Genomic DNA, 26,069 nt, shown 5'->3' with positions numbered 1-26,069 from the left:
AATAGTATCCGCAAAACACCCGTCTCAACATCAACAGTGAAGAGGCGACTCCAGGATGCTGTCCTTCTAGGCAGAGTTGCAAAGAAAAAGCCATATCTCAGACTGGCCAATAAAAATAAAATATTAAGTTGGGCAAAAGAACACAGACACTGGACATACCGGGGACCCCTCGATGTCCAGAGGGGGCTGAGGGACCTCCGGCACCTCACCTTCTTGTAGGGGACCAGCTACCACCGGCCTGAGGAGAGACACATGAAACAAGGGGTTAATATGATAGTAAGAGGGGAGTTGTAATCTGTAACATACCTCGTTTATCCTCCTCAGGACTTTAAATGGCCCCACACACTGCGGCCCCAGCTTCCGGCAGGGCAGGCGGAGGGGCAGGTTTCGGGTCGAGAGCCAGACCCTGTCCCCTGGTGCGAACACAGGGGCCTCACTGCGGTGGCGGTCAGCGCTCTTCTTCTGCCGTCCACCAGCCAGGGCTCCTTAGAGAGCTGCACCCACTCCTCCACCGCAGGAGCTTCGGTGTGACTCTGATGCCACGGAGCCAGGACCGGCTGGTAGCCCAGCACGCATTGGAATGGCGACATGTTCGTGGAGGAGGGACGGAGTGAGTTCTGTGCCACCTCTGCCCATGGGACTTACCTCGCCCATTCTCCTGGCCGGTCCTGGCAATACGACCGCAGAAACCTACCCACTTCCTGGTTCACTCTCTCCACCTGCCCATTACTCTCGGGGTGATAACCAGAGGTCAGGCTGACCGAGACCCCAGATGTTCCATAAACGCCCTCCAAACTCAGGACGTGAACTGGGGACTCCGATCAGATACAATGTCCTCCGGCACCCTGTAGTGCCGGAAGACGTGGGTAAATTGAGCCTCCGCAGTCTGTAGGGCCGTAGGGAGACCAGGCAATGGGAGGAGATGGCAGGACTTAGAGAACCGATCCACAACGACCAGAATTGTTACGGTTTTTTTGCGGTGAAGGAGGGGAGGACCAAAATGCAGGGTGGTAATTTTGATACATGTTTAATAAATGAATAAACACGAACAATACAAAACAAGAAACGTAATGTGAAAACAGCCTATCTTTAAAAAAAATTTTTTAATAAAAAATAATTTATTACCTTCAATACCATTCATTCTTTACACCTCATACTTTTCATACATACTCCAATAATGGTATTTTAATTTTAACAAAACAAAAACCCAAAACCTCACAAAACCTCAGGGGAGCATCTTCCCTCCCCATCACCCTACAAAATACCTTTCCCTATCTCCCTGTCCCTAATCTATCCCCTTACAAATCTAAATGACACCCAGCCCTAAACCCCCCTTCCACCTCTCCCAAGCAGCATGCTGCCCCCACTTTACATTTACATTTAAGTCATTTAGCAGACGCTCTTATCCAGAGCGACTTACAAATTGGTGAATTCACCTTCTGACATCCAGTGGAACAGCCACTTTACAATAGTTTATCTAAATCATTTAAGGGGGGGGGGTGAGAAGGATTACTTATCCTCTCCTAGGTATTCCTTGAAGAGGTGGGGTTTCAGGTGTCTCCGGAAGGTGGTGATTGACTCCGCTGTCCTGGCGTCGTGAGGGAGTTTGTTCCATCATTGGGGGGCCAGAGCAGCGAACAGTTTTGACTGGGCTGAGCGGGAACTGTACTTCCTCAGTGGTAGGGAGGCGAGCAGGCCAGAGGTGGATGAACGCAGTGCCCTTGTTTGGGTGTAGGGCCTGATCAGAGCCTGGAGGTACTGCGGTGCCGTTCCCCTCACAGCTCCGTAGGCAAGCACCATGGTCTTGTAGCGGATGCGAGCTTCAACTGGAAGCCAGTGGAGAGAGCGGAGGAGCGGGGTGACGTGAGAGAACTTGGGAAGGTTGAACACCAGACGGGCTGCGGCGTTCTGGATGAGTTGTAGGGGTTTAATGGCACAGGCAGGGAGCCCAGCCAACAGCGAGTTGCAGTAATCCAGACGGGAGATGACAAGTGCCTGGATTAGGACCTGCGCCGCTTCCTGTGTGAGGCAGGGTCGTACTCTGCGGATGTTGTAGAGCATGAACCTACAGGAACGGGCCACCGCCATGATGTTAGTTGAACGACAGGGTGTTGTCCAGGATCACGCCAAGGTTCTTAGCGCTCTGGGAGGAGGACACAATGGAGTTGTCAACCGTGATGGCGAGATCATGGAACGGGCAGTCCTTCCCCGGGAGGAAGAGCAGCTCCGTCTTGCCGAGGTTCAGCTTGAGGTGGTGATCCGTCATCCACACTGATATGTCTGCCAGACATGCAGAGATGCGATTCGCCACCTGGTCATCAGAAGGGGAAAGGAGAAGATTAATTGTGTGTCGTCTGCATAGCAATGATAGGAGAGACCATGTGAGGTTATGACAGAGCCAAGTGACTTGGTGTATAGCGAGAATAGGAGAGGGCCTAGAACAGAGCCCTGGGGGACCCCAGTGGTGAGAGCGCGTGGCGAGGAGACAGATTCTCGCCACGCCACCTGGTAGGAGCGACCTGTCAGGTAGGACGCAATCCAAGCGTGGGCCGCGCCGGAGATGCCCAACTCGGAGAGGGTGGAGAGGAGGATCTGATGGTTCACAGTATCGAAGGCAGCCGATAGGTCTAGAAGGATGAGAGCAGAGGAGAGAGAGTTAGCTTTAGCAGTGCGGAGCGCCTCCGTGATACAGAGAAGAGCAGTCTCAGTTGAATGACTAGTCTTGAAACCTGACTGATTTGGATCAAGAAGGTCATTCTGAGAGAGATAGCGGGAGAGCTGGCCAAGGACGGCACGTTCAAGAGTTTTGGAGAGAAAAGAAAGAAGGGATACTGGTCTGTAGTTGTTGACATCGGAGGGATCGAGTGTAGGTTTTTTCAGAAGGGGTGCAACTCTCGCTCTCTTGAAGACGGAAGGGACGTAGCCAGCGGTCAGGGATGAGTTGATGAGCGAGGTGAGGTAAGGGAGAAGGTCTCCGGAAATGGTCTGGAGAAGAGAGGAGGGGATAGGGTCAAGCGGGCAGGTTGTTGGGCGGCCGGCCGTCACAAGAAGCGAGATTTCATCTGGAGAGAGAGGGGAGAAAGAGGTCAGAGCACAGGGTAGGGCAGTGTGAGCAGAACCAGCGGTGTCGTTTGACTTAGCAAACGAGGATCGGATGTCGTCGACCTTCTTTTCAAAATGGTTGACGAAGTCATCTGCAGAGAGGGAGGAGGGGGGGGGGGGGAGGAGGATTCAGGAGGGAGGAGAAGGTGGCAAAGAGCTTCCTAGGGTTAGAGGCAGATGCTTGGAATTTAGAGTGGTAGAAAGTGGCTTTAGCAGCAGAGACAGATGAGGAAAATGTAGAGAGGAGGGAGTGAAAGGATGCCAGGTCCGCAGGGAGGCGAGTTTTCCTCCATTTCCGCTCGGCTGCCCGGAGCTCTCTGTTCTGTGAGCTCGTAATGAGTCGTCGAGCCACGGAGCGGGAGGGGAGGACCGAGCCGGCCTGGAGGATGGGGGACATAGAGAGTCAAAGGATGCAGAAAGGGAAGAGAGGAGGGATGAGGAGGCCGAATCAGGAGATAGGTTGGAGAAGGTATGAGCAGAGGGAAGAGATGATAGGATGGAAGAGGAGAGAGTAGCGGGGGAGAGAGAGTGAAGGTTGGGACGGCGCGATACCATCCGAGTAGGGGCAGTGTGGGAAGTGTTGGATGAGAGCGAGAGGAAAAAGGATACAAGGTAGTGGTCGGAGACTTGGAGGGGAGTTGCAATGAGGTTAGTGGAAGAACAGCATCTAGTAAAGATGAGGTCGAGCGTATTGCCTGCCTTGTGAGTAGGAGGGGAAGGTGAGAGGGTGAGGTCAAAAGAGGAGAGGAGTGGAAAGAAGGAGGCAGAGAGGAATGAGTCAAAGGTAGACGTGGGGAGGTTAAAGTCGCCCAGGACTGTGAGAGGTGAGCCGTCCTCAGGAAAGGAGCTTATCAAGGCATCAAGCTCATTGATGAACTCTCCGAGGGAACCTGGAGGGCGATAAATGATAAGGATGTTAAGCTTAAAAGGGCTGGTAACTGTGACAGCATGGAATTCAAAGGAGGCGATAGACAGATGGGTAAGGGGAGAAAGAGAGAATGACCACTTGGGAGAGATGAGGATCCCGGTGCCACCACCCCGCTGACCAGAAGCTCTCGGGGTGTGCGAGAACACGTGGGCGGACGAAGAGAGAGCAGTGGGAGTAGCAGTGTTATCTGTGGTGATCCATGTTTCCGTCAGTGCCAAGAAGTCGAGGGACTGGAGGGAGGCATAGGCTGAGATGAACTCTGCCTTGTTGGCCGCAGATCGGCAGTTCCAGAGGCTACCGGAGACCTGGAACTCCACGTGGGTCGTGCGCGCTGGGACCACCAGATTAGGGTGGCCGCGGCCACGCGGTGTGGAGCGTTTGTATGGTCTGTGCAGAGAGGAGAGAACAGGGATAGATAGACACATAGTTGACAGGCTACAGAAGAGGCTACGCTAATGCAAAGGAGATTGGAATGACAAGTGGACTACACGTCTCGAATGTTCAGAAAGTTAAGCTTACGTAGCAAGAATCTTATTGACTAAAATGATTGAAATGATACAGTACTGCTGGAGTAGGCTAGCTGGCAGTGGCTGCGTTGTTGACTTTGTAGGCTAGCTGGCAGTGGCTGCGTTGTTGACACTACACTAATCAAGTCGTTCCGTCGAGTGTAATAGTTTCTACAGTGCTGCTATTCGGGGGCTAGCTGGCTAGCTAGCAGTGTTGATTGCGTTACGTTACGTTAAAAGTACGACAATAGCTGGCTAGCTAACCTAGAAAATTGCTCTAGACTACACAATTGTCTTAGATACAAAGACGGCTATGTAGCTAGCTACGATCAAACAAATCAAACCGTTGTACTGTAATGAAGTGAAATGAAAATGTGATACTACCTGTGGAGCGAAGCGGAATGTTGACCGGGTAGTTGAAGTTCTATTCGGTAGAGGTTGGCTAGCTGTTGGCTAGCTAGCTAGCAGTATCTCCTACGTTAAGGACGACAAATAGCTGGCTAGCTAACCTCGGTAAATTAAGATAATCACTCTAAGTCTACACACTCTAAACTACACAATTATCTTGGATACGAAGACAGCAAAGACAACTATGTAGCTAGCTAACACTACACTAATCGAGTCGTTCAGTTGAGTGTAATAGTTTCTACAGTGCTGGTGGACGGTGGACGTCCCACTTCCTCTCCTCCCTCTTCATCCTGCCCCTCAAATCTCCTTCCACCCTCCTCACTATCCCTTCCACCCCCCAATCTATCCCTGTCTTCACCATGTTCTGCCTGGCTTCCCACAGCCCCCGTTTAAAGAGACTCATGAGAAGCCAGAGCAGAAACCTGTCCCTATCCGTCCCTCTCGCTCTCCCTACACCTCTCTAACCTGGCCCACGTCAATACAAAATCCCCCCTTACCAAACCTAACAACACCCATGCCCTAGCCCATACTACTCCGGCAAAGGCACAGTCCCAAAAGACATGGAGCACAGTCTCCTCCCTGCCACAAGAGGATCTTGGACAGGTGGGGGATTGCACCAAACTATATCAGTACATGATGGAACGTACCCGCAAGCACTTATGGAGGCTCAACCAATTCAGGTCCTTGAGCCTGTTGTCCAGACCCCGCGCCTGCACTCCCTCCCAGACCACTTCCGAGATGCCCACTACAGGCGCCGGACTCCCTGCCTTTCTGACCTCCTCGTACAAGTGCCTGTGATCTAAACCTACTCGGGCAACTTCAACCTCAGGGTGCGCACGCAGCCACTTGGCCGCATGACCAAAGTGCCACGGCAGCTGTTCCGCCCGAGGACCCGTGTTAGACCACACCATTACGCTTCTCACCTGATACGAGAAGAACACCCGCAGGAGGTAACCGGACGGGTGTATCACTGGACGAGCAAGCTCCGTTAACAAGAAAGTAACAAAAATTGCGTCCAACTTGAGGGGGAAATGTGGTACCCCCCTACCTCCCTCCCCGATGGGACAGAGCATGCGTGCCCTGGCGACCCACTCGCACATGCCACTCCACATGAACTGAAACACAAGCCTCACTAGAGGCCTCCTCAGACAAGCCGGCAATGGGTAGATGTACGCCAAATACAAAAGAGATGGCAACACATCCACCTTTAGGACCAGGACTTTGCCCATAAAAGACAAATACCTAGCCTTCCACATTGCTAGCTTCCTCTGTACCACTGCGATACGCATGTTCCAGTTTAGCGTCGCTGAGCCGGAGGTCTCAAAATGGACCCCGAGAATCCTCAGGGCCCCCTCACAGAGAGATAACCCCCCGGGCACATCCGTTCTACCGCGCCATCTTCCGAAAAACTTGACGGAAGACTTTGCATGGTTCAGAACCGCTCCCGACGCTCGGGTGAAATCCCCAAAGATGGCAAGGGACCTTGTCAGGCACGAGTCCTTGCACAGCAGCAAGGAAGTGTCGTCGGCGTACTGCGTCATCTTAACACGCAGCCCACCACTTCCAGGGATCAACAAGCCTTCCACCCCTGTGTCTGCCCTAATGGCAGCCCCCAGAGGCTCCATGTACAGAACGAAGAGGAGAGCCGAGAGTGGGCACCCCTGCCTGACCCCAGACGAGAGGTCAAAAACATCACCCAAGTGACTATTTACACTAACTCGGCACCCCGCTCCGACATATAATGTACGAATCCATCCTATGAACTTCTCCCCAAATCCTAATCGACCTAACACTCTGAATAAAAAGGATCTATTCACGCGATCAAAGGCTTTCGCCTGATCTAGCGCTGCTACCATTAAAGGCAGTCCTCTATCTTCAACCCAAGCGATGGAGTCCCTGATTAACTGTAGGTTCCATCTAATAGAGCGGCCCTCTACCCCGCACGTCTGATCCTCATGGACGACGTAGGGAAGGGCTGTGCGCACCGGTCTGCTAAAATCTTTGCAAGTAGCTTGTAATCTACACACAGCATGGTCAACGGCCGCCAGTTGCCAAGGTCTGTTACTTCCCCCTTCTTATATAAAAGTGACAGCACACCAACAGCCATTGATCCACCCGGGACCCCCGTCTCAAGGATGGCCTTCAAGACTTCGAGGACCACTGGTCCAAGTATACCCCAAAACTTGAGATAAAACTCAGCCGGCAGCCCATCCATCCCAGGCATCTTCCCTTTTCCCATCCTCCTAAGAGCGCTCTCAACCTCTTCTAGTGAGATCTGGGCCTCCATCACTTCTCTAATGTCCTCCGGCAACCGCCTGGACAAGTGTTCTAAAAACACATTTCTCTGCTCTAAATCTATTTCCCTTTCCTTAAATAAACCTTGGAAATGATCAGTTGTCACCCTGACCATATCCTCTTGTTCTCTAACTATACTACCATTTTCTTCCCTAACACCATGCATTACCTTCCTACTCTGTCTGGCCCTAACCGACTTAAAGAACATAGCAGAACAAGTCTCATTGTGTTCTAGAAAGCCACTATGCGCACGCTCCAGGAAAGCTCGAGCCTTCCGCTCCTGCAACTCCCTGAGCTGCGCCTTTAGGGTTGCGGATCCCTCCCAGTCAAACGACCCGCCGAGGTTGCCTGCCTCGTACTCAAGTTCAATTAACCTTTGGATATGATCCACCTCCCTCCTCTCCTCCCTTTTTTTCCTCTTGCAATACCCTATTATAAAAGCCCTAATCCTCACCTAAAAGAAACCAAAAAACCTGTCAACAAAAGCCTGCTCCTCCAGCACATCCCGATCTAACTTCCAGTACCCCCTACCAAAGAGGCAGACTGGCGACCCCACCTGCAGGAGCACCCCGTCGTAATCCGAAAAGAAAACAGGCAACAGCCGCCCAGACAACTTACCCAAAGACCTGGGTACAAAAATATAGTCGAGCCTCCGCGCAACCCCCCTGGAGTTGCGCCATGTAGGACCGGCCATTTTCGGAGTAGTGTGCAGGCCACCATCAACCAGACCATGGCAAGCCATTAGCCCGTTCATGGCGCCTGCACTGCTATCTGCCCATATTCATATCACTAATTTCCTATTTGTGACACACAGGGGCACCAGACAGTCCACCATCTCCCTCCTGTCTGCCACCACCTGTGGCCCATACACCACCACTAATCTAAATTTACAATCCCTTATCGCGACATCCACCCCTATAACCCTCCCCTGCATCAACACAAAAGAACCCTCCACTTTTACCTCCCTGTGTCCACACAAAATCCCTACCCCCGATGAGTGCACCCCGTCAATACCCCAAACCGACTCCCCCTTGTCCCACTCCCTCTTAAACCTACTAACATCCCCTCCATCCCTCAGGTGAACCTCCTGTAAAAAACTAAAATCAAACCCCACACCCTCCAGATAACTAAAAACCGCCCTCCTCTTAACAAAATCCCTTAAACCCCTTACATTTAAACTAACAAAAGTAAAATTAGACCCCATGAAAGAATAAAATAAAAACATGTAATACACTCAAATACTAAACCCAGACAGAAAAAAACAAAACCAGGAGACTCACCCGATGCTCCCCTGCTCCATATCTACCAGTGATAACACCATCCGTACTCCCGATGTCTCTTCCTGCATCTCGCCAACCCAGGATGCAGGAATAGTGTTTGGCTCCGGGGTGCCCTGGGTCTACTCCCACACTCCTCCCCCTCCCCAGCGCTGCAGCTAGTTTGGAAAAAAACAAAACAAAAAACTCCCCACCTCCTCCTGTACCCAGTCCTGGGTCTTGTTAGGTGTGTCCCCACCCAACAGAAGTTGAGGGTCTGGGGAAACCAGCAGCAACCCAGAGGTTTCTCCCACCCCCATCGCTCTCTTGGCCATCCCCTCTCTCTTACTGTCGGCCAATTGCACCCTCCTCTTCACTCTCTTCTTTGGTGATGGCGGCAGTGGAGAGATACCACCCTCCCCACCGCCAGCTCCTCCACCATACCCCTCATCTTTTCCACCAGGGCACTTTCCTCCCACTCCACTTGCTCTTCCACCATCTCCTTCTCCATCACCTCTCAATCGCTTTCTTCTCTCTCATGCTCCTCCACTCGGTTGCCTTCTTCCGCCGCTTTTCCTGGTTCTCCTACTCCCGTGCCTTCCGTTTCCTTCTCTCTTTCATCCTCCGCTTCTTGCTCCTCCTCCTTCCTTGCCGCCTTCATGTACTCTGGTCATGAGGCATGCTTCCTTCCCCTCCTCTTCTTCCCCCATCCCCCACTCCTGCTCCCCTCCCAGCCGCAGATGCGTATGACCTCTGACGAGCCGGGCACCCCTGCCACAGGTGTGCTGACGAGCCACACCCGTGGCACGTCTTAGGCTCATCACAATCCTTCGCCTCGTGCTCCCCAGATCCACAAAATCTGCATTTTCTTGTGCTGCACGAGGCGAAAATGTGGCCGTAGGCCATACAGCGCCTGCAAAATGGGGGCTGACGTGCATAAAACAACGTCCCCCTGTCAGCCCCTAGGGAGAACATAGCAGGAGGATGGAGGTAGCCACCATGTCCCTTTGGGTCCTCCCTGAGGAGGGCCTGGAAGCCTCTCCTCCCATTCCAAAACCCAAGGGAGTCTTTGAGGTGCCTTGCTGAGGAGACGTTATCCATGTATCTCCCCAGAAAGGCCCTCACCTCTTCGTCCTTAACGCATGGGTTGTACATGTTGACAGTTACAACCCTAAAGTTGTTCCTCGCCAGGCTTGTTACTTCATAATGGCTCATCGGCCTCTCACCTCCCACTGCTCTTGCTCTTCTCAGGATATCATCATGTTTCTCCTCTGTATTTAGTGCCACGTCGTATGCTCCCTCCAACGAGTTGCCTTGGAAACAAAACACGTCCTTCACCATCAGCTTTAGAATCCCCATCAAGATTGTCCTTCCAAAAGTTTCCCGTCCTAAAGGCTCCAACTCCTTCTCCTTCCAAGCAAACCGAATCATGTTGGCCAGCCCAATCCCAGGGACCGACAGTGTTGGTGGATTTTGCACCATCTCCGCAAGGAGAATGGTGCACCCGGCTCACGTTCTCTTCCAAAACCAGGAAAAAAGAAAATCCAAAGTGACTGCGCCTATCTGGTGCAAACAAACACAGAGACAGGAACAATCACCCACAAAACACTCAAAGAATATGGCTGCCTAAATATGGTTCCCAATCAGAGACAACGATAAACACCTTCCTCTGATTGAGAACCACTCCAGACAGCCATAGACTATTCTAGAATAACCCCACTATACCACAATCCCAATACCTACAAAAACCCCAAGACAAAACACAACACATAATAAACCCATGTCACACCCTGGCCTGACCAAAATAATAAAGAAAACACAAAATACTAAGACCAGGGGGTGACAAGAATGGAAGTGTTTCCCTGAGAGGGGGAAGATCGGTAAGGAAGTCCACCGACAGATGAGACCAGGGCTATTGTGGAACAGGGAGGGGCTGTAGCTTCTCTCTAGGCAGGTGCCTAGGAGCCTTACTCTGGGCGCACACCGAACAGGAGGAGACATAGAGCCTCACGTCCTTAGCTAAGGTGGGCCACCAGTATTTCCCCCTAAGACCCGCACTGTCCTCGCAATATCTGGATGTCCTGAAGAGGGTAGTGTGTGAGCCCACAGAATCAATTGATCACGGACACCAAGCGGCACGTACCTGAGACCGGTAGGATCATGTGAAGGCGCAGGTTCCAACCACAAATCCCGCTCGATATCTGCATCGACCTCCCATACCACCGGTGCCACCAGCCTAGAAGCTGGAAGGATGGGAGTAGGATCGATGGACCGGTCCTCAGTGTCATAGAGATGGGACAGCGCGTCGGCCTTAGTGTTGAGGGAACCTGGTCTATAAGAGATTGTGAATCTGAATCGGGTAAAGAACATGGCCCACCTAGCCTGACGAGGATTCAGTCTCCTTGCCGCCCGGATATACTACAGATTGCGGTGGTCAGTCCAGATGAGGAAAGGGTGCTTAGCCCCCTCAACCCAGTGTCTCCACACCTTCAGGGCTTTCACCACAGCTAACAACTCCCGGTCCCCCACATCATAGTTTTGCTCCGCCGGACCCAGCTTCTTCGAAAAGAAAGCGCAGGGGCGGAGCTTCGGCTCTCACATTCTGACCTTAGTTCCTTTGTTATGTCTTTGTTTTAGTTTGGTCAGGGCGTGAGTTGGAGTGGGTAGTCTATGTTCTTTTTTCTATGTTGTGGTTTTGTGTTTGGCCTGGTATGGTTCTGTCACGTTCTGACCTTAATTTCCTTTGTTTTGTCTTTATTTATTATGGTCAGGGCGTGAGTTGGGGTGGGCAGTCTATGTTTGTGTTTCTATCTTTTTTCTATTTCTGTGTTTGGCCCGATATGGCTCTCAATCAGAGGAGGCTGTTTATCGTTGTCCCTGATTGACAACCATATTTAGGTAGCCTGGGTTTCACTGTTGGTTTGTGGGTGTTTGTTTTACAATGACAGCCTACCCTGGCCAAACCCGAACGATGCTGGGCCAATTGTGTGCCGCCCTATAGGACTCTCAATCACAGCCGGATGTGATACAGCCTGGATTCAAACGAGGAACTGTAGATGCTGTGCCTTAGGCCACTGCGTCACTCGGGAACCCATAGGCTTCAGGAGCTAGCTGGTTATATATGATTCCACCACGGGCAACAACAACTGGCGACAAGTTCATTTTCAGACAAATATGTTCAACTCATAGTGTATCCACTGACCACCACATTTAGAAGGATAGCTAAATTACTAAAATGTTACTGGCAAACTAATTGTGATTTCATATTCTTTGATACATTTGGTTTAACTTGCTCATATCGAGTAACAGACAGTTTGTGGAAAGATAAAAATAACAATAAGTGGACTAGTATTATGAATCGGACAGGGAAACTAAAATAGATATGAAGCTAGCTGGTGAGGGTTTATTTTATTCTCCAGTTAATTAAGCTGAAGCTGGGTTTCCCGAGTTGTTCGGTACTTCTATATCTGCATTGCTTGCTGTTTGGGGTTTTAGGCTGGGTTGCTGTATAGCACTTTTTGACATTGGCTGATGTAAAAAAGGGCTTTATAAATACATTTGATTGATTGATTGACTTACTGCTCATGCTGGCAAGCAAGCTAAACAGACGGCTCTGCAGCGTATCTGTGTGATGTTTGTTAGCATCCCTATTTGTCAGACTTTTATGTAGGATTAATAACCTAGCCTACGTAATTCCAGTGGTGGAAAAGTACTCAATTGTTCAAGAAAAGATAGGAAAATGACTCAAGTAAAAGTGAAAGTCACCCAGTAAAATACTACTTGAACAAAAGTCTAAAAGTATGTGGTGGTGGAAAAGTACAATATTGTCATACTTCAGGTGAATTCAGAAAGAGCGGGACATCATATAAACTGGGACAGCTTAATCCTGACACGTTTATTTATTGGTCTGACATAAAACATCTTGTTGTTTCTAAACCACATGACCAACATTACATCCCTTCATTGGTGTGACATCATAGGGGGCCGGAAGCTCACCCGGCTCAGTGACAGCTGTTTTGATGTTAAGGTTATAAAACGGTAATAAATAATGCACTATCCCAAATTGTGATGTAAATGTGCATACTATGAACTGGTCAATCAAAACACATAAAAGAGTTGCCAATATTAGGTTTCAATTTTTTAATTCTGTTTTTTTTGTCATCCCACTTTACCATCCATAGTTAGCTAAGGTAAAAGAGCATGGAATAGCTAAAGTGGGACAGACTTACAGTATAAGCTTTTCCAGTTCACATTACATTACCCTGTACTTAGGTTAGATAGAACTTGAGTTCTTGTAGTACTATTCATGTATTTCTTGTACTGTTATTGTCACGGCTGGCTGAAGGACTGGACCGAGGTGCAGCACGGTAAGCGTACATTTGAACTTTATTTAAAAATGACCCCCCGACAAAACGAAGAACAAAAAAAACACCCGTGAAGCTTTGGGCTATGTGCCCTGAACAACTACAAAGTTAACTTCCCACAAAACAGGTGGGGGAAAAGGGTACCTAAGTATTGTTCTCAATTATAGACAACGATAGACAGCTGTCCCTGATTGAGAACCATACCAGGCCAAGACATAGAAATACAAAACATAGAAACAAGGACATAGAATGCCCACCCTAGTCACACCCTGGCCTAACCAAAATAGAGAATAAAAAGCCTCTCTATGGCCAGGGCGTGACAGTTATTTGAGTGAATTCAGAAAAAGTGGGACACTTTTTGCGTTTCTGTCTTTTGTAACTTCTTCCGACATCTAGCCAACATATTAGCCCAACACATGATAGATTTCTGAAATCGTCAGATGTTTCCTAATAACACACAATTGAATGGTCAAATCAAATCAAATTTTATTTCAAACCAGGAACTGTAGATGGTGTCCCAGTTGATCTAACCTGCTTGATCTAGTCTACCGAATGCAAACTGAAGATAGGATTTTGACTCAGTGTACACATGCCTCCTGTGAATATGATATCAACATTTACTTTGTGTGTGATTAGGAAACATCTCGAGGATTTCAGAAATGTATCACGTGTTGGGCTAATATGTTGTATAATGTCGAAGGAGGTTACAGAAGACTGAATTGCAAGAAGTGTCCCACTTATTCCGTATTTCCCCGACATTAAATTCTTTATATTAAGCAAACCAGATGGCACCATGTTATTATTTTTTAAATTACAGACAGCCAATGGCACATTCCAACACTCAGACATTATTTACAAAAGCAGTATTTGTGACTGCCAGATCAGAGGCAGTAGGAATGACAACGAGTTATATTGATACGTGTGAATTGGACCATATTACTGTCCTGCCTGAGCCTCCAGGTGTCAGGGAAAATGTATGGGAGTAAAAAGTTCATATTTTCCTAACCTCGTAGGCAAAATTGGCAAAATAGACATACCCAAAAGTAACTGCTATTCATGTGTAATTGCATGATTCTGACATGCCAAAACTTGGTATATTTGAAAAGAAGATATCTGGGAGATTATGAGAAGGTAGATATGAGTTACACAGTTCACACACAAGGTAACCGTTTTTTATTTTGAAAGTAATCTTTAATTGACAACCTATCAGTGAATTATTGATGCCCAGAGCTGGAAACACATCAGATGGCTTCCACAACATGTGAACACTATCAGGAAAGAATGGGATTGATAGAATTAACAACTAGAAATGGACAGTTGTTTTTCGTAAGTGGTGTCAGGTGTGGTCACAGGACGTTTCAAAGTGTCCCAAACCTCTCCAAATCAAATTGAATCAAATGTTATTGGTCACATACACGTATTTAAATCAAATCAAATCAAATGTATTTGTCACATACACAGGGTAAGCAGATGTTAATGCGAGTGTAGCGAAATGCTTGTGCTTCTAGTTCCGACAATGCAGTAATAACTAACGAGTAATCTGACTAACAATTCCAAAACTACGACCTTATACACACAAGTGTAAAGGGATAAAGAATATGTACATAAAGATATATGAATGAGTGATGGTACAGAGCAGCATAGGCAAGATGCAGTAGATGGTATTGAGTACAGTATATACATATGAGATGAGTATGTAAACAAAGTGGCATAGTTTAAAGTGGCTAGTGATACATTTATTACATAAAGATGCAGTAGATGATATAGAGTACAGTATATACGTATACATATGAGATTAATAATGTAGGGTATGTAAACATTATATTAAGTAGCATTGTTTAAAGTGGCTAGTGATATATTTTACATCAATTCCCATCAATTCCCATTATTAAAGTGGCTGGAGTTGAGTCAGTGTGTTGGCAGCAGCCACTCAATGTTAGTGGTGGCTGTTTAACAGTCTGATGGCTGTTAAATGTCTGATGGCTGGAAATGTTGTTATCTACCCTCACCACCTGGGGGCGGCCAGTCAGGAAGTCCAGTACCCAGTTGCACAGGGCGGGGTCGAGACCCAGGGTCTCGAGCTTGATGACGAGTTTGGAGGGTACTATGGTGTTAAATGCTGAGCTGTCGTCGATGAACAGCATTCTCACATAGGTATTCCTCTTGTCCAGATGGATTAGGGCAGTGTGCAGTGTGGTTGAGATTGCATCATCTGTGGACCTATTGGGGCGGTAAGCAAATTGAAGTGGGTCTAGGGTGTCGGGGTAGAATAGAGGTGATATGATCCTTGACTAGTCTCTCAAATCACTTCATGATGACAAAAGTGAGTGCTATGGGGCGATAGTCATTTGGTTCAGTTACCTTTGCTTTATTGGGTACAGGAATCCCCCTTATCTCAGCTCGCTGGTCACCATAGCATCACCCACCTGTAGCACACGCTCCAGCAGGTATATCTCTCTGGTCACCCCCAGGACCAATTATTTCTTTGGCCACCTCTCCTTCCAGTTCTCTGCTGCCAATGACTGGAACGAACTACAAAGATCTCTGAAACTGGAAACACTTATCTCCCTCACTAGCTTTAAGCACCAACTGTCAGAGCAGCTCACAGATTACTGCACCTGTACATAGCCCACCTACAATTTAGCCCAAACAACTACCTCTTTCCCTACTGTATTTAATTTATTTAGCTCCTTTGCACCCCATTATTTGTATTTCTACTTTGCACATTCTTCCATTGCAAATCTACCATTCCAGTGTTTTACTTGCTATATTGTATTTACTTTGCCACCATGGCCTTTTTTGCCTTTACCTCCCTTATCTCACCTCATTTGCTCACATCGTATATAGACTTGTTTATACTGTATTATTAACTGTATGTTTGTTTTACTCCATGTGTAACTCCGTGTCGTTGTATGTGTCGAACTGCTTTGCTTTATCTTGGCCAGGTCGCAATTGTAAATGAGAACTTGTTCTCAACATGCCTTTGAGGACTTCCACTATTGCTTTCACCATTTTAAAGTAGTCAAAGTAGGCCCAGTCAATTTGGTGGGGATTCCAATGGATTGTAGCCTAAATGGCACTGTGCCCATGCTGTCACAGACACTATAGATGGGTTAGCTGACAACGTCACAAAAAGGATGTGCACGCTTCAATGGGGAGTTGTTGTGATTCTGGATGGCCAGGTGGCTACCAACAATTACAAGAAACTGCCATGTGGGGAATCATAAGTGACTCGTTGGAGTTAGTTGTTCTTGATACCATGTCTTGTTTTGAGGTGTTTTGGCTGATTTCATGTCAATGCTAATATGTCTCAAATTCGCTAGCTAGTTAACCAACAACTGTAATGATGTATTTGAGAGATAAACGCTCATTGTGTACATGTATTTATGTTCTCAATAAACATTGGAGACAAAATATAATTTACATGTTGTCAACAATATATATATTTTTAAAGTATTTTTTTATTTAACCAGGTTGGCCAGTTTAGAACATGTTCTCATTTACAACTGCGACCTGGCCAAGATAAAGCAAAGCAGTGCAACACAAACAACAACACAGTTACACATGGAATAAACAAAGGTACAGTCAATAACATAATAATAATCTAAGCCAACTCTGTCTGTTTTTCCCCATAGTTGCTCACAAGTCGGTTGTGTTGCTAAACATCCAACCCGTATATAATAGAGAAATAGTAATGGCGTCTTTTTGTAGGCACTAACACCACTATGGTTCATTGAACAATCCCTATTGAGAAAATGAATGGCGTAGGGTTTTTGGATAAACACTGAAAATAAGGTCTGTGGTAGCCTAAACACTGGCTTATGAGATCTTATATGTTTTGTTCTATGAGATAATGTTAATCAGCTAACATCAGTTTTTGTTAATTTTGAAGAATGTATGTTATTTTAAAAAAAAGCACTAGGCTTCATAATTCATGGTCATGTAAACTGGCTACTATTATATCATAGAACAAAACGTATAAGATCTCCTAAGCCTGTGTTTAAATAAATACCTTATTTTCTGCGTTTATTGCAAAATCATATTCTTTCCCTATTGATTTTCCATATAGCGATAGCTGAAACAACCAGAGCTAACTATTTTCTGGGTTTTAGGACTACAAGTTGGCGAGCTCTATGGCACAGATATAAAGATGAGTCCTCTATCAATCTCTATTACGTTATCCTACTTTGTGATTGCCGTAAAGAGAAGACAAAGCCGTGAATACCAACCAGAAAAAAAGTGACGATAACAGAGAATTGAAATTCATTTAAGTCGTAAAACCCAACCCAAAGTGCGGCATTTGCAACTAACATAGCGACCGCATATATATATATGTATTGAGTTTACTTAAGAAGATATTTACATGATATCGTACTCACCATTTGCTTGAGTGAGTGAGGCGAGAAAGCAAGCGATAGCTAGACGAAGAATCGCGTTTAAGCAGTCACTGCGATGGCCTCCGATAGCATGGACAGAGAAATGATTCTTGCTGACTTTCAGGTGGGTTCGGACTTTCCTTAGGATACAAAACTATCTATCTTGTTAGTTTAATTAGGTTGAACCTTAACATTACACAATAGCCAGTGTTAACGTCAACAGCAATGTCTCGTCAGCTGACACGGCAAACACATTAGCTTACTAGCAAGCTAGCTAACACGATAGCTAGCGAACATTAGATTCGTTACTAATGAACGTTAACTAGCTAACGTTACGTCTAGACGCAGGAGCGAGTTTGCTACTAAATAATTGCATTGTTGCATAGCATTTCGTAAAGCTGTCTACCCCAAAAGTATCTGAAGTCAGCAATATAATATACCAGTATGTCTGGTAGCTATCTAACAGTACTGTTACGTCAATTTAGCGAACCAACGTTAGTTGTTAGCTAAAAAGCTAGCTAGTTAGTAAAATCTGGGATCATCGTAGCTAATTATAGAGGAATTTAAAAACGATATAGCTACCGTTAGCTTGCTTTGTCATTTCTCAGCGAAGATATATGCTGTATGAATTGTAAATGTTCTCAACTGAGTTGGTTAGCTAGCTAACTTGTGTTTGCTTAACTCTTAAACTAACGTTAGGTAGCTAACTACTTGCTTGGTCACTATTGAGTTTAGCTAGCTAGCCTACTATCAAGTGACATCACTGGCGTGCATTTCTTGTGCATGTTTCCAAGCTCTGTAAATTTAACGTTCGTGTTGAACGCTTGAGCTCTTCATCCTGACAATTTACAGGTCTTTGAATAAATAACAGGGCCACAAAAAACTGAAGAACACAGTTTTAAGCTGTCAGTGCTACATGCACTCCTTTTTAGCTCCTCGTTAATCACATTAGGCTACATGGAGGTAAATAGTAATTCTGGAAACTTTCTTTCAATGTAGCACTAATACTAGCTTGAGCATACTTGGTTGGTGCAATGTAAATACTTCTAGCCCACTGAAACATGTCGTTCTACTGATAATGACCAGTCAGTCAAACCACCCAGTGATATACTGAGTGGAGGACCAGATTAATTTGGGTGGTTGATACCAGGTAAATTACAGTATCATTCAGTGTTATGGTATTGATAATGGCAATTTATGTGAGCAGTGTACTTTCAGCTCACTGTCCATTAGGAACATTTGGAATGTGGAAGTTTTTGAAAGTCAGCTATAAACCCAATATCTTAATATCAATCAATCAAATGTATTTATAAAGCCCATTTTTACATCAGCAGATATCACAAAGTGCTATACAGAAACCAGCCTAAAACCCCAAACAGCAAGCAATGCAGATGTATGGTGGTTAGGAAAAACTCCCTAGAAAGGCAGGAACCTAGGAAGAAACCTAGAGGAACCAGGCTCTGAGGGGTGACCAGTCCTCTTCTGGCTGTGCCGGGTGGATATTATTAGAGTATATGGCCATTAAGGCCAGATTGTTCTTCAATATGTTCAAATATTCATAGATAACCAGCAGGGTCAAATAATAATCTGGTTGTAGAGGGTGCAACAGGTCAGTACCTCAGGAGAAAATGTCAGTTGGATTTTCATAGCCAAGCATTCAGAGGTCGAGACAGCAGGTGCGGTAGAAAGTTGAAAACAGCAGATAAGGTACAAGGTAGCGTGTCCGGTGGAACTGGAGAAGCAGCACGACCGGGTGGACTGGGGACAGCCAAGAGTCATCAGGCCAGGTAGTCCTGAGGCATGGTCCCAGGGGGAGAGCGAATTAGAGAGAGAATAATACAATTCACACAGGACACCAGATAAGACAGGAGAATTACACCAGATATAAGACTGACCCTAGCTCCCTGGCACATAGACTATTGCAGCATAGATACTGGAGGCTGAGACAGGGAGGTCGGGGGACATACCCCCAGACAGGACCAACCAGGCAGGATATAACCCCAACCACTTTTCCAAAGCACAGCCCCCACACCACTATAGGGATATCAACAAACCACCAACTTACTACCCTGAGACAAGACTGAGTATAGCCCACAAAGATCTCCTCCACCGCACGAGCCCAAGGGACATCAAACAAATCTGCTAAAACTCGTCAGTTTCTAAGAAGATGTCAAAGTTGGCCTTGGTTTATTTACCAGCTGCTTTTATCCAAAGTGACATAGGCTACAGAACAGGTCATAGTGACAGATTCAGTATATGTTGTAGGATGCAAGAATCCAATCTATAATGCTGGTATTTTTAGTCAGCATCATAAATGCTCAATTACACTTTCAATTGGTTCTTGTGTTTTATGTACATAACCTCTTCTGTTTTTCTCACAGGCTTGCACTGGCATTGACAACATTGCAGAGGCAATCACGCTCTTAGAACTCAATAATTGGGATTTAGTGGTAAGTTTACACATCAGTAGGTCATACGAACCTGACATTTTCTTCTTTTAAATTGAAAATATATTATATACTTATTTTGCTATTAGAATTGTTAAACAACCTGGCCACTGTAGTGACTATAGCCTTTAATTCATTGGTCCCCAATGATAGCCGTGGGCCTATTTTCTTTTTTCCCTTGAACAGATGATCGGGGGCCAGAACAGAAGCTAGTTTTCTATCCAATTGGCAAAGATTTCCATGCAAATATTCTGAAATCCGCATAAAAACAATGTTTTTTTCCAATCAGATGTTTCCTTCAAATGTACTTTTTGTGTAAAAAAGGCTGTGTGACGACACGGTGCACATAAAAATGTCTTTGGCAATTAAATTCTCATGTACCCAATTTAAAAATAAATAATAATTTTAATGTGTTTTCATTATGAACTCGGCACTAAAAGAAACATCCTCTCACTGTCAACTGCGTTTATTTTCAGAAAACTTAACGTGTAAATATTTGTATGAACATAAGAATCAACAACTGAGACATAAACTGAACACAGACATGTGACTAACAGGTGGGGGGGGGGGGGGTTCAAAAATAACATTCAGTGTCTGGTGTGGCCACCAGCTGCATTAAGTATTGCAGTGCATCTCCTCCTCATAGACTGCACCATATTTGCCAGTTCTTACTGTGAGATGTTATCCCACTCTTCCACCAAGGCACCTGCAAGTTCCCGGACGTTTCTGGGGGGGAATGGCCCTCACCCTCCAATCCAACAGGTCCCAGACGTGCTCAATGGGATTGAGATCCAGTCTCTTTGCTGGCCATGGCAGAACACTGACATTACTGTCTTGCAGGAAATCATGTACAGAAGGAGCAGTATAGCTGGTGGCATTTGTCATACTGGAGGGTCATGTCAGGATGAGCCTGCAGGAAGGGTACCACATGGAGGAGGAGGATGTCTTTGCTGTAACGCACAGCGTTGAGATTGCCTGCAATGACAACAAGCTCAGTCCGATGATGCTGTGACACACCGCGCCAGACCATGACGGACCCTCCACCTCCAAATCGATCCCGCTCCAGAGTACAGGCCTCGGTCTAACTCTCATTTCTTCAACGATAAATGGGAATTAGACCATAACCTTGGGTGAGACACAACCATGACTCATCAGTGAAGATTTTTTGCCAGTCCTGTCTGGTCCAGCGACAGTGGGTTTTTGACATTGTTGCCGGTGTCTGGTGGGGACCTGCCTTACAACAGGCCTACAAGCCCTCAGTCCAGCCTCTCTCAGCCTATTGCGGACAGTCTGAGCACCGATGGAGGGATTGTGCGTTCCTTGTGTATCTTGGGCAGTTGTTGTTGCCATCCTGTACCTGTTCTGCAGATGTGATGTTCGGATGTACCGATCCTGTGCAGGTGTTGTTACAGGTGGTCTGCCACTGCGAGGATGATCATCTGTCCGTCCTGCCTCCCTGTAGTGCTGTCTTAGGCATCTCACAGTACGGACATTGCAATTTATTGCCCTGGCCACATCTGCAGTCCTCATGCCTCCTTGCAGCATGCCTAAGGCACGTTCACACGCAGATGGCATGTGGGCTGGAGCCAACAGCTCGCAGATGCGGTGTGGGCATTGCCTACATTATGAGATTATGGTCAAAAGAGCAGGATTATTTTTATTTGTCAAACTGTAGCCAAGCATCAATCATCATGTCACCAGAGTAAGACCCTCAATTTATTGGAAAGGAGCATCAAGTGATTCACCACCCTGTGAAGTTTATCATAATTCATTTAATCTGTAACCAAATTACTGCATGCTTTCCCGAATTGTTGTTGTTTTTGGAGGACCACACAACATATCATCGCGAGACTCCAAGTTTACTATGATTTGATGGTTATTACAGTGCATTCGGAAAGTATTCAGACCCCTTGACATTTTCCACATTTTAAGTTACAACCTTATTCTAAAATTGATTTAATAAAAGAAAATCCTCATCAATCTATGCGCAATACTCATTATGACAAAGTGAAAACAGTTTGAATTTTTGCACCTTTTTATATAAAAAAACACCTTTATTTACATAAGTATTTAGATCCTTTTGCTATTGGACTCGAAATGGAGCTCAGGTGCATCCTGCTTCCATTGATCATCTTTAAGGTGCTTCTTCAACTTGATTGGAGTCCATCTGTGGTAAATTCTATTGATTGGACATGATTTGGAAAGGCACACACCTGTCTATATAAGGTCCCACAGTTGACAGTGCATGTCATCGCAAAAACCAAGCCATGAGGTCAAAGGTATTATCCTTAGAGCTCCGAGACATGATTGTGTCGCGGCACAGATCTGGGGAAGAGGAGTACCAAAACAATTCTGCAGCATTGAAGGTCCCAAAGAACACCGTGGCCTGCATCATTCTTAAATGGAAGAAGTTTAGAACCACCAAGACTCTTCCTGGATTTGGCTGCCCGGCCAAACTGAGCAATCGGGGGAGAAGGGCCTTGGTCAGGGAGGTGACCAAGAATCCGATGGTCACTGACAGAGCTTCAGAGTTCCTCTGTGGAGATGGGAGAACCTTGCAGAAATGGTTGTCCTTCTGGTACACTCCACAATCAGGCCTTTATGGTATAGTTGCCAGATAGAAGCCACTTCTCAGTAAAAGGCTTGGAGCTTGCCAAAAGGCACACAAAGGACTCTCAGACCATGAGAAACAACATTCTCTGGTGTGATGAAACCAAGATTGAACTCTTTTACCTGAGAGACGCTTGGCATATCTGGAGGAAACTTTGCACCAGCTCTATGGTGAAGTGTGGTGATGGCAGCATCATGCTGTGGGGATGTTTTTCAGCTGCAGGGACTGGGAGACTAGTCAGGATCGAGGGAAAGATGAATCCCGCAAAGTACAGAGAGATCATTGATGAACACCCCAGTCTGAGGTCCTGAGCAGGTTAAGGTTCACCTTCCAACAGGACAATGACCCTGAGCACATAGCCACTCCTGCATTGAGTTGGCTTCGGGACAAGTCTCAATGTCCTTGAGTGGCCCAGCCAGAGCCTGGACTTGAACCCTGGAGAAAATGGCTGTGCAGCTATCTCCCCATCTAACTTGGCAGAGCTTGAGAGGATCTGCAGAGAAGAATGGGAGGAACTCTCAATATACAGGTGTTCGAAGCTTGTAGTGTCATATCCAAGAAGACAAGAGGCTGTAATCGCTGCCGAAGGTGCTTCAACAAAGTACTGAGTAAAGGGTCTGAATACTTATGTAAATGTCTTTCTTTTATTAGACATTTTCGCCGCCATTTCTCGCATAATGAATGTTTGACCCCTAAAGATCCCACGTTGTCTAGTCTGTTTTTTGTTGTTGCCATTTGCAAAGTTTACAGATAAATTTGCTATTTCCATTAGGCCTGTCGTGATATTTTTGTACTTTACTCGCATAAATTGGTTGTGTGGAAAGCTAGTTAGAGTTCTAAATAAATTGTACACTGCAAATTTAATTGCAACCGTCCCAAATGGATATAATATTTGACAAAAACAGAATCAGACCTTGACTACATTGGAATACGATCACGTATGCCTCTTTATGCGTTTGAATACTTGAACAGATTTCCTAAATCAAAATCACTGAGTAGATTTCCTGGTGATATTAGTCTTATGTCCAACAACAAAAATTATACGAAACAAATTATATATTAAAATATATTTTGCTCAACTTGGGGTGCCGGACCACCCTTTACATTGTTGCACGTACTCTTGTGTAATGTGAGTTATAGATTTCCGTATGTGCTCTACGTTGAAAGTACTAAAGTTGTCGTTTCTAGAATATTATGCCTAACCATTTTTTTAGCATGTATTGTCTATTGATACTCCAATTACTGTATTCTGAGATACATTTATCAAACAAAGACCCATTTATATAAATTCAAGGCCATGGGCAGGCTGAATTCACAACTCTCTACTCCTGTCATCCACCAAGGCTTAGTCTACATGGTGAACCTGACCGAATCATACTACAGTACAACTGTGAGCACTGGTGCTTGCTAGTTACTTGAACTTGTAAGCCAATTCAAATGACCAATTAAGCAAAAAGCATAGCTGCTAAAAGCACACAGTATGTGAATTCATTACCTATTTCAGTTTGCTTCCTATTTGAACTAAAATGCTACACTTATTACTGAAATGTATCGTCACCTTGATTGTGACATTTCAATCAATAATGCACCATCATTGCCATGTGTCTCCGTTTATCAGTGAGACATCATTTGGGCTACCAACCACCCCTCTTTAATGGGCGTATAAAGAAAGTCTTGTGTCAGCTTTGATTTCAAGTTTGAGATTCAAAGGCGCGGTATGAAACGGTTTTACTTTATTTATACAATGTAACCCTTTATCATAGTGTGTGTTGGATGGGGTGGGCTATATTTAGCCGTGAGCTGTTCTTGTGCTGGCAGCTTTTCAAAGCAAGCAAGTAGAGCCTAAGCAGTGGTTAAACGCACCTGTAAATGTGATGACTTGCAGTTCCTTTTCGGTGCTGTTAGGTTGAGCAAAATGTACAAAAGAAACCTGTGTGTTGGGACAGGATAGCGAACAAAAGAAATCTGTGTTGGGACAGGACAGCGAACAAAAGAAACCTGTGTGTTGGGACAGGACAGCGAACAAAAGAAACCTGTGTGTTGGACAGGACAGCGAACAAGTGTTAAATACTCAGTGGCCCTTTCTCATGGATTTGTGGCTTCACTAGTAGACCTACATACAAACTTTTCTTAATACTTGCCAAGTTTTCACAATTACAATTTTTCTCTGGTATTTTTGCCAATTTTAAAATATTTTCTGTTCATGTACTTTTTAGTTAATGGTACATTTTGCAATGTTTGGAAACACTGCTGGACATTTTCCAGTGTTATAGAGCACTCATCTCAATAGGTCTCCTAACAATGGGCCAAAAATAAACTCATTGTGAGTATTATCCTCTCGCTGCTCTGTGTACTCAACAGTTCCCCTAAATCAGTTTCACTGTTTAAAAAACTGAGGGCAACTACGTACTTCAACCTCCTTTCTCATCAATGATCTGTTCTCGTATGAATGTCATATCATCGTTTGGGCACCAGTGCCCGCTCATTTTCTTGTATTGCGTTCCCTTTGCGTTGAGTCCAAATATTCTAAAAATTGAATTGTTTTAACAGAAGAGTAGCCCATCAATGCATGCCTATACCTAATGTGTCTGACTATCATCCTAGCTTAGTACACTAACATTTATTTCAGAATTCTAGTTGCTGTAGAGCGACTCACAGCCACTCGTATGGCTACCAAAAGTTGCCTTTGAAATTCAAATGACTAGTTCTATTGGCAGGAACTGGCAGTAGATAGTTATGGGAACGTTTACTGTTGATTATCAGTGTTTGAACATGCATGCTCTCAAGAGTGTAATACTTTGCGACACATTTTATTCCATGGTCTTTTCTCTTTTTACAGGCAGCCATCAATGGTGTGATGCCACAAGAGAATGGGATCTTGCAAAGGTAATATCCCTGAAATAACTGGTGCATCTTCAGAAGTTAATCAAGTGTTCACTGTGCATTTTCTAAACATCCCCTCAAACTAAGGTTTTGACCATATTGCAAAAATTAATGTTAACCAAAATAGAAAGCACAACTTGTACACAGGAGGTAAGCATAAGGGACAGGAAAGGGGAATACCTAGTCAGTTGTACAACTGGATGCATTCAACTGAAATGTGTCTTCCGCATTTAACCCAACCCCTCTGAATCATATGGCATAGTGTCATATGCAAAAACGCGTCACCGTCAATGTGACGTTCTACCTGCTACACTAAAACAAACCAAAATCAACTTTATTTGTCATTTCAATTCACAAGCTAGAATACAAAACTACCATAGCACATGCCCACACCTGTGCTTACATGAAGAGCAAGGCCAATAACCTTGTTTTGTTGACCTGAATATCAATAAAATGTATTTATAAAGCCCTTCTTACATCAGCTGATGTCACAAAGTGCTGTTCAGAAACACAGCCTAAAACCCCAAACGGCAAGCAATGCAGGTGTAGAAGCAGTACATCATTTTGTATGAATTTCTGCTAGAGGTTATAGAAATGTACTGTCTAGAACTCTCAGTGAAAGCACATTTTGGAGCAATGGTGGTTACTTGTTCATGCAAAATCATTTTTATTATTTTCTAAAGTGCAGCTGTGGTCTTGTCTGTGTAGACCTAGATGTTAAGAGCTAGGTTTTGTTATGTTTTAAAACGGCAATATTTTTATTTATTTTTTATTTAACCTGGAAGGGCTCATTGAGATTAAAATCTCTTTTTCAAGAGTGCCCTGGCCAATCGAATTGTAACCTTGTGGCCTGATGACGATTGCGGATTTCAGAAGATTTAGGAGACATGTAG

General features: G+C 45.5%; 1 protein-coding gene and 1 long non-coding RNA gene across 2 annotated transcripts in view; one reads left to right on the top strand and one right to left on the bottom strand.

The window, feature by feature from the left end:
* Nucleotides 1–13,308: 13,308 nt before the first annotated feature.
* Nucleotides 13,309–17,969, bottom strand: LOC135512897 (uncharacterized). Its single transcript, XR_010451471.1, has 3 exons — nucleotides 17,818–17,969; nucleotides 15,221–17,389; nucleotides 13,309–15,079 (listed from the first exon to the last, which is right to left on the bottom strand). It is a non-coding gene; the product is annotated as an uncharacterized LOC135512897 (long non-coding RNA).
* The window catches only part of LOC135512896 (FAS-associated factor 1-like), an 86,027-nt gene continuing 77,227 nt past the window's right edge, over nucleotides 17,270–26,069 (top strand). The window contains exons 1-3 of the mRNA XM_064935383.1: nucleotides 17,270–17,359; nucleotides 19,617–19,685; nucleotides 25,133–25,179. Coding sequence (XP_064791455.1) covers nucleotides 17,312–17,359; nucleotides 19,617–19,685; nucleotides 25,133–25,179 — 164 coding nt within the window. The 5' untranslated portion in view covers nucleotides 17,270–17,311. The remainder of the gene's footprint in view (nucleotides 17,360–19,616; nucleotides 19,686–25,132; nucleotides 25,180–26,069) is intronic.

This window comes from Oncorhynchus masou, chromosome 24 (assembly GCF_036934945.1).
Source record: "Oncorhynchus masou masou isolate Uvic2021 chromosome 24, UVic_Omas_1.1, whole genome shotgun sequence".
In the NCBI taxonomy this organism is placed as follows: domain Eukaryota; kingdom Metazoa; phylum Chordata; class Actinopteri; order Salmoniformes; family Salmonidae; genus Oncorhynchus; species Oncorhynchus masou.
Note: the sequence above shows the minus strand (reverse complement) of the source record. Positions and strands in the feature narration are given on the sequence as shown.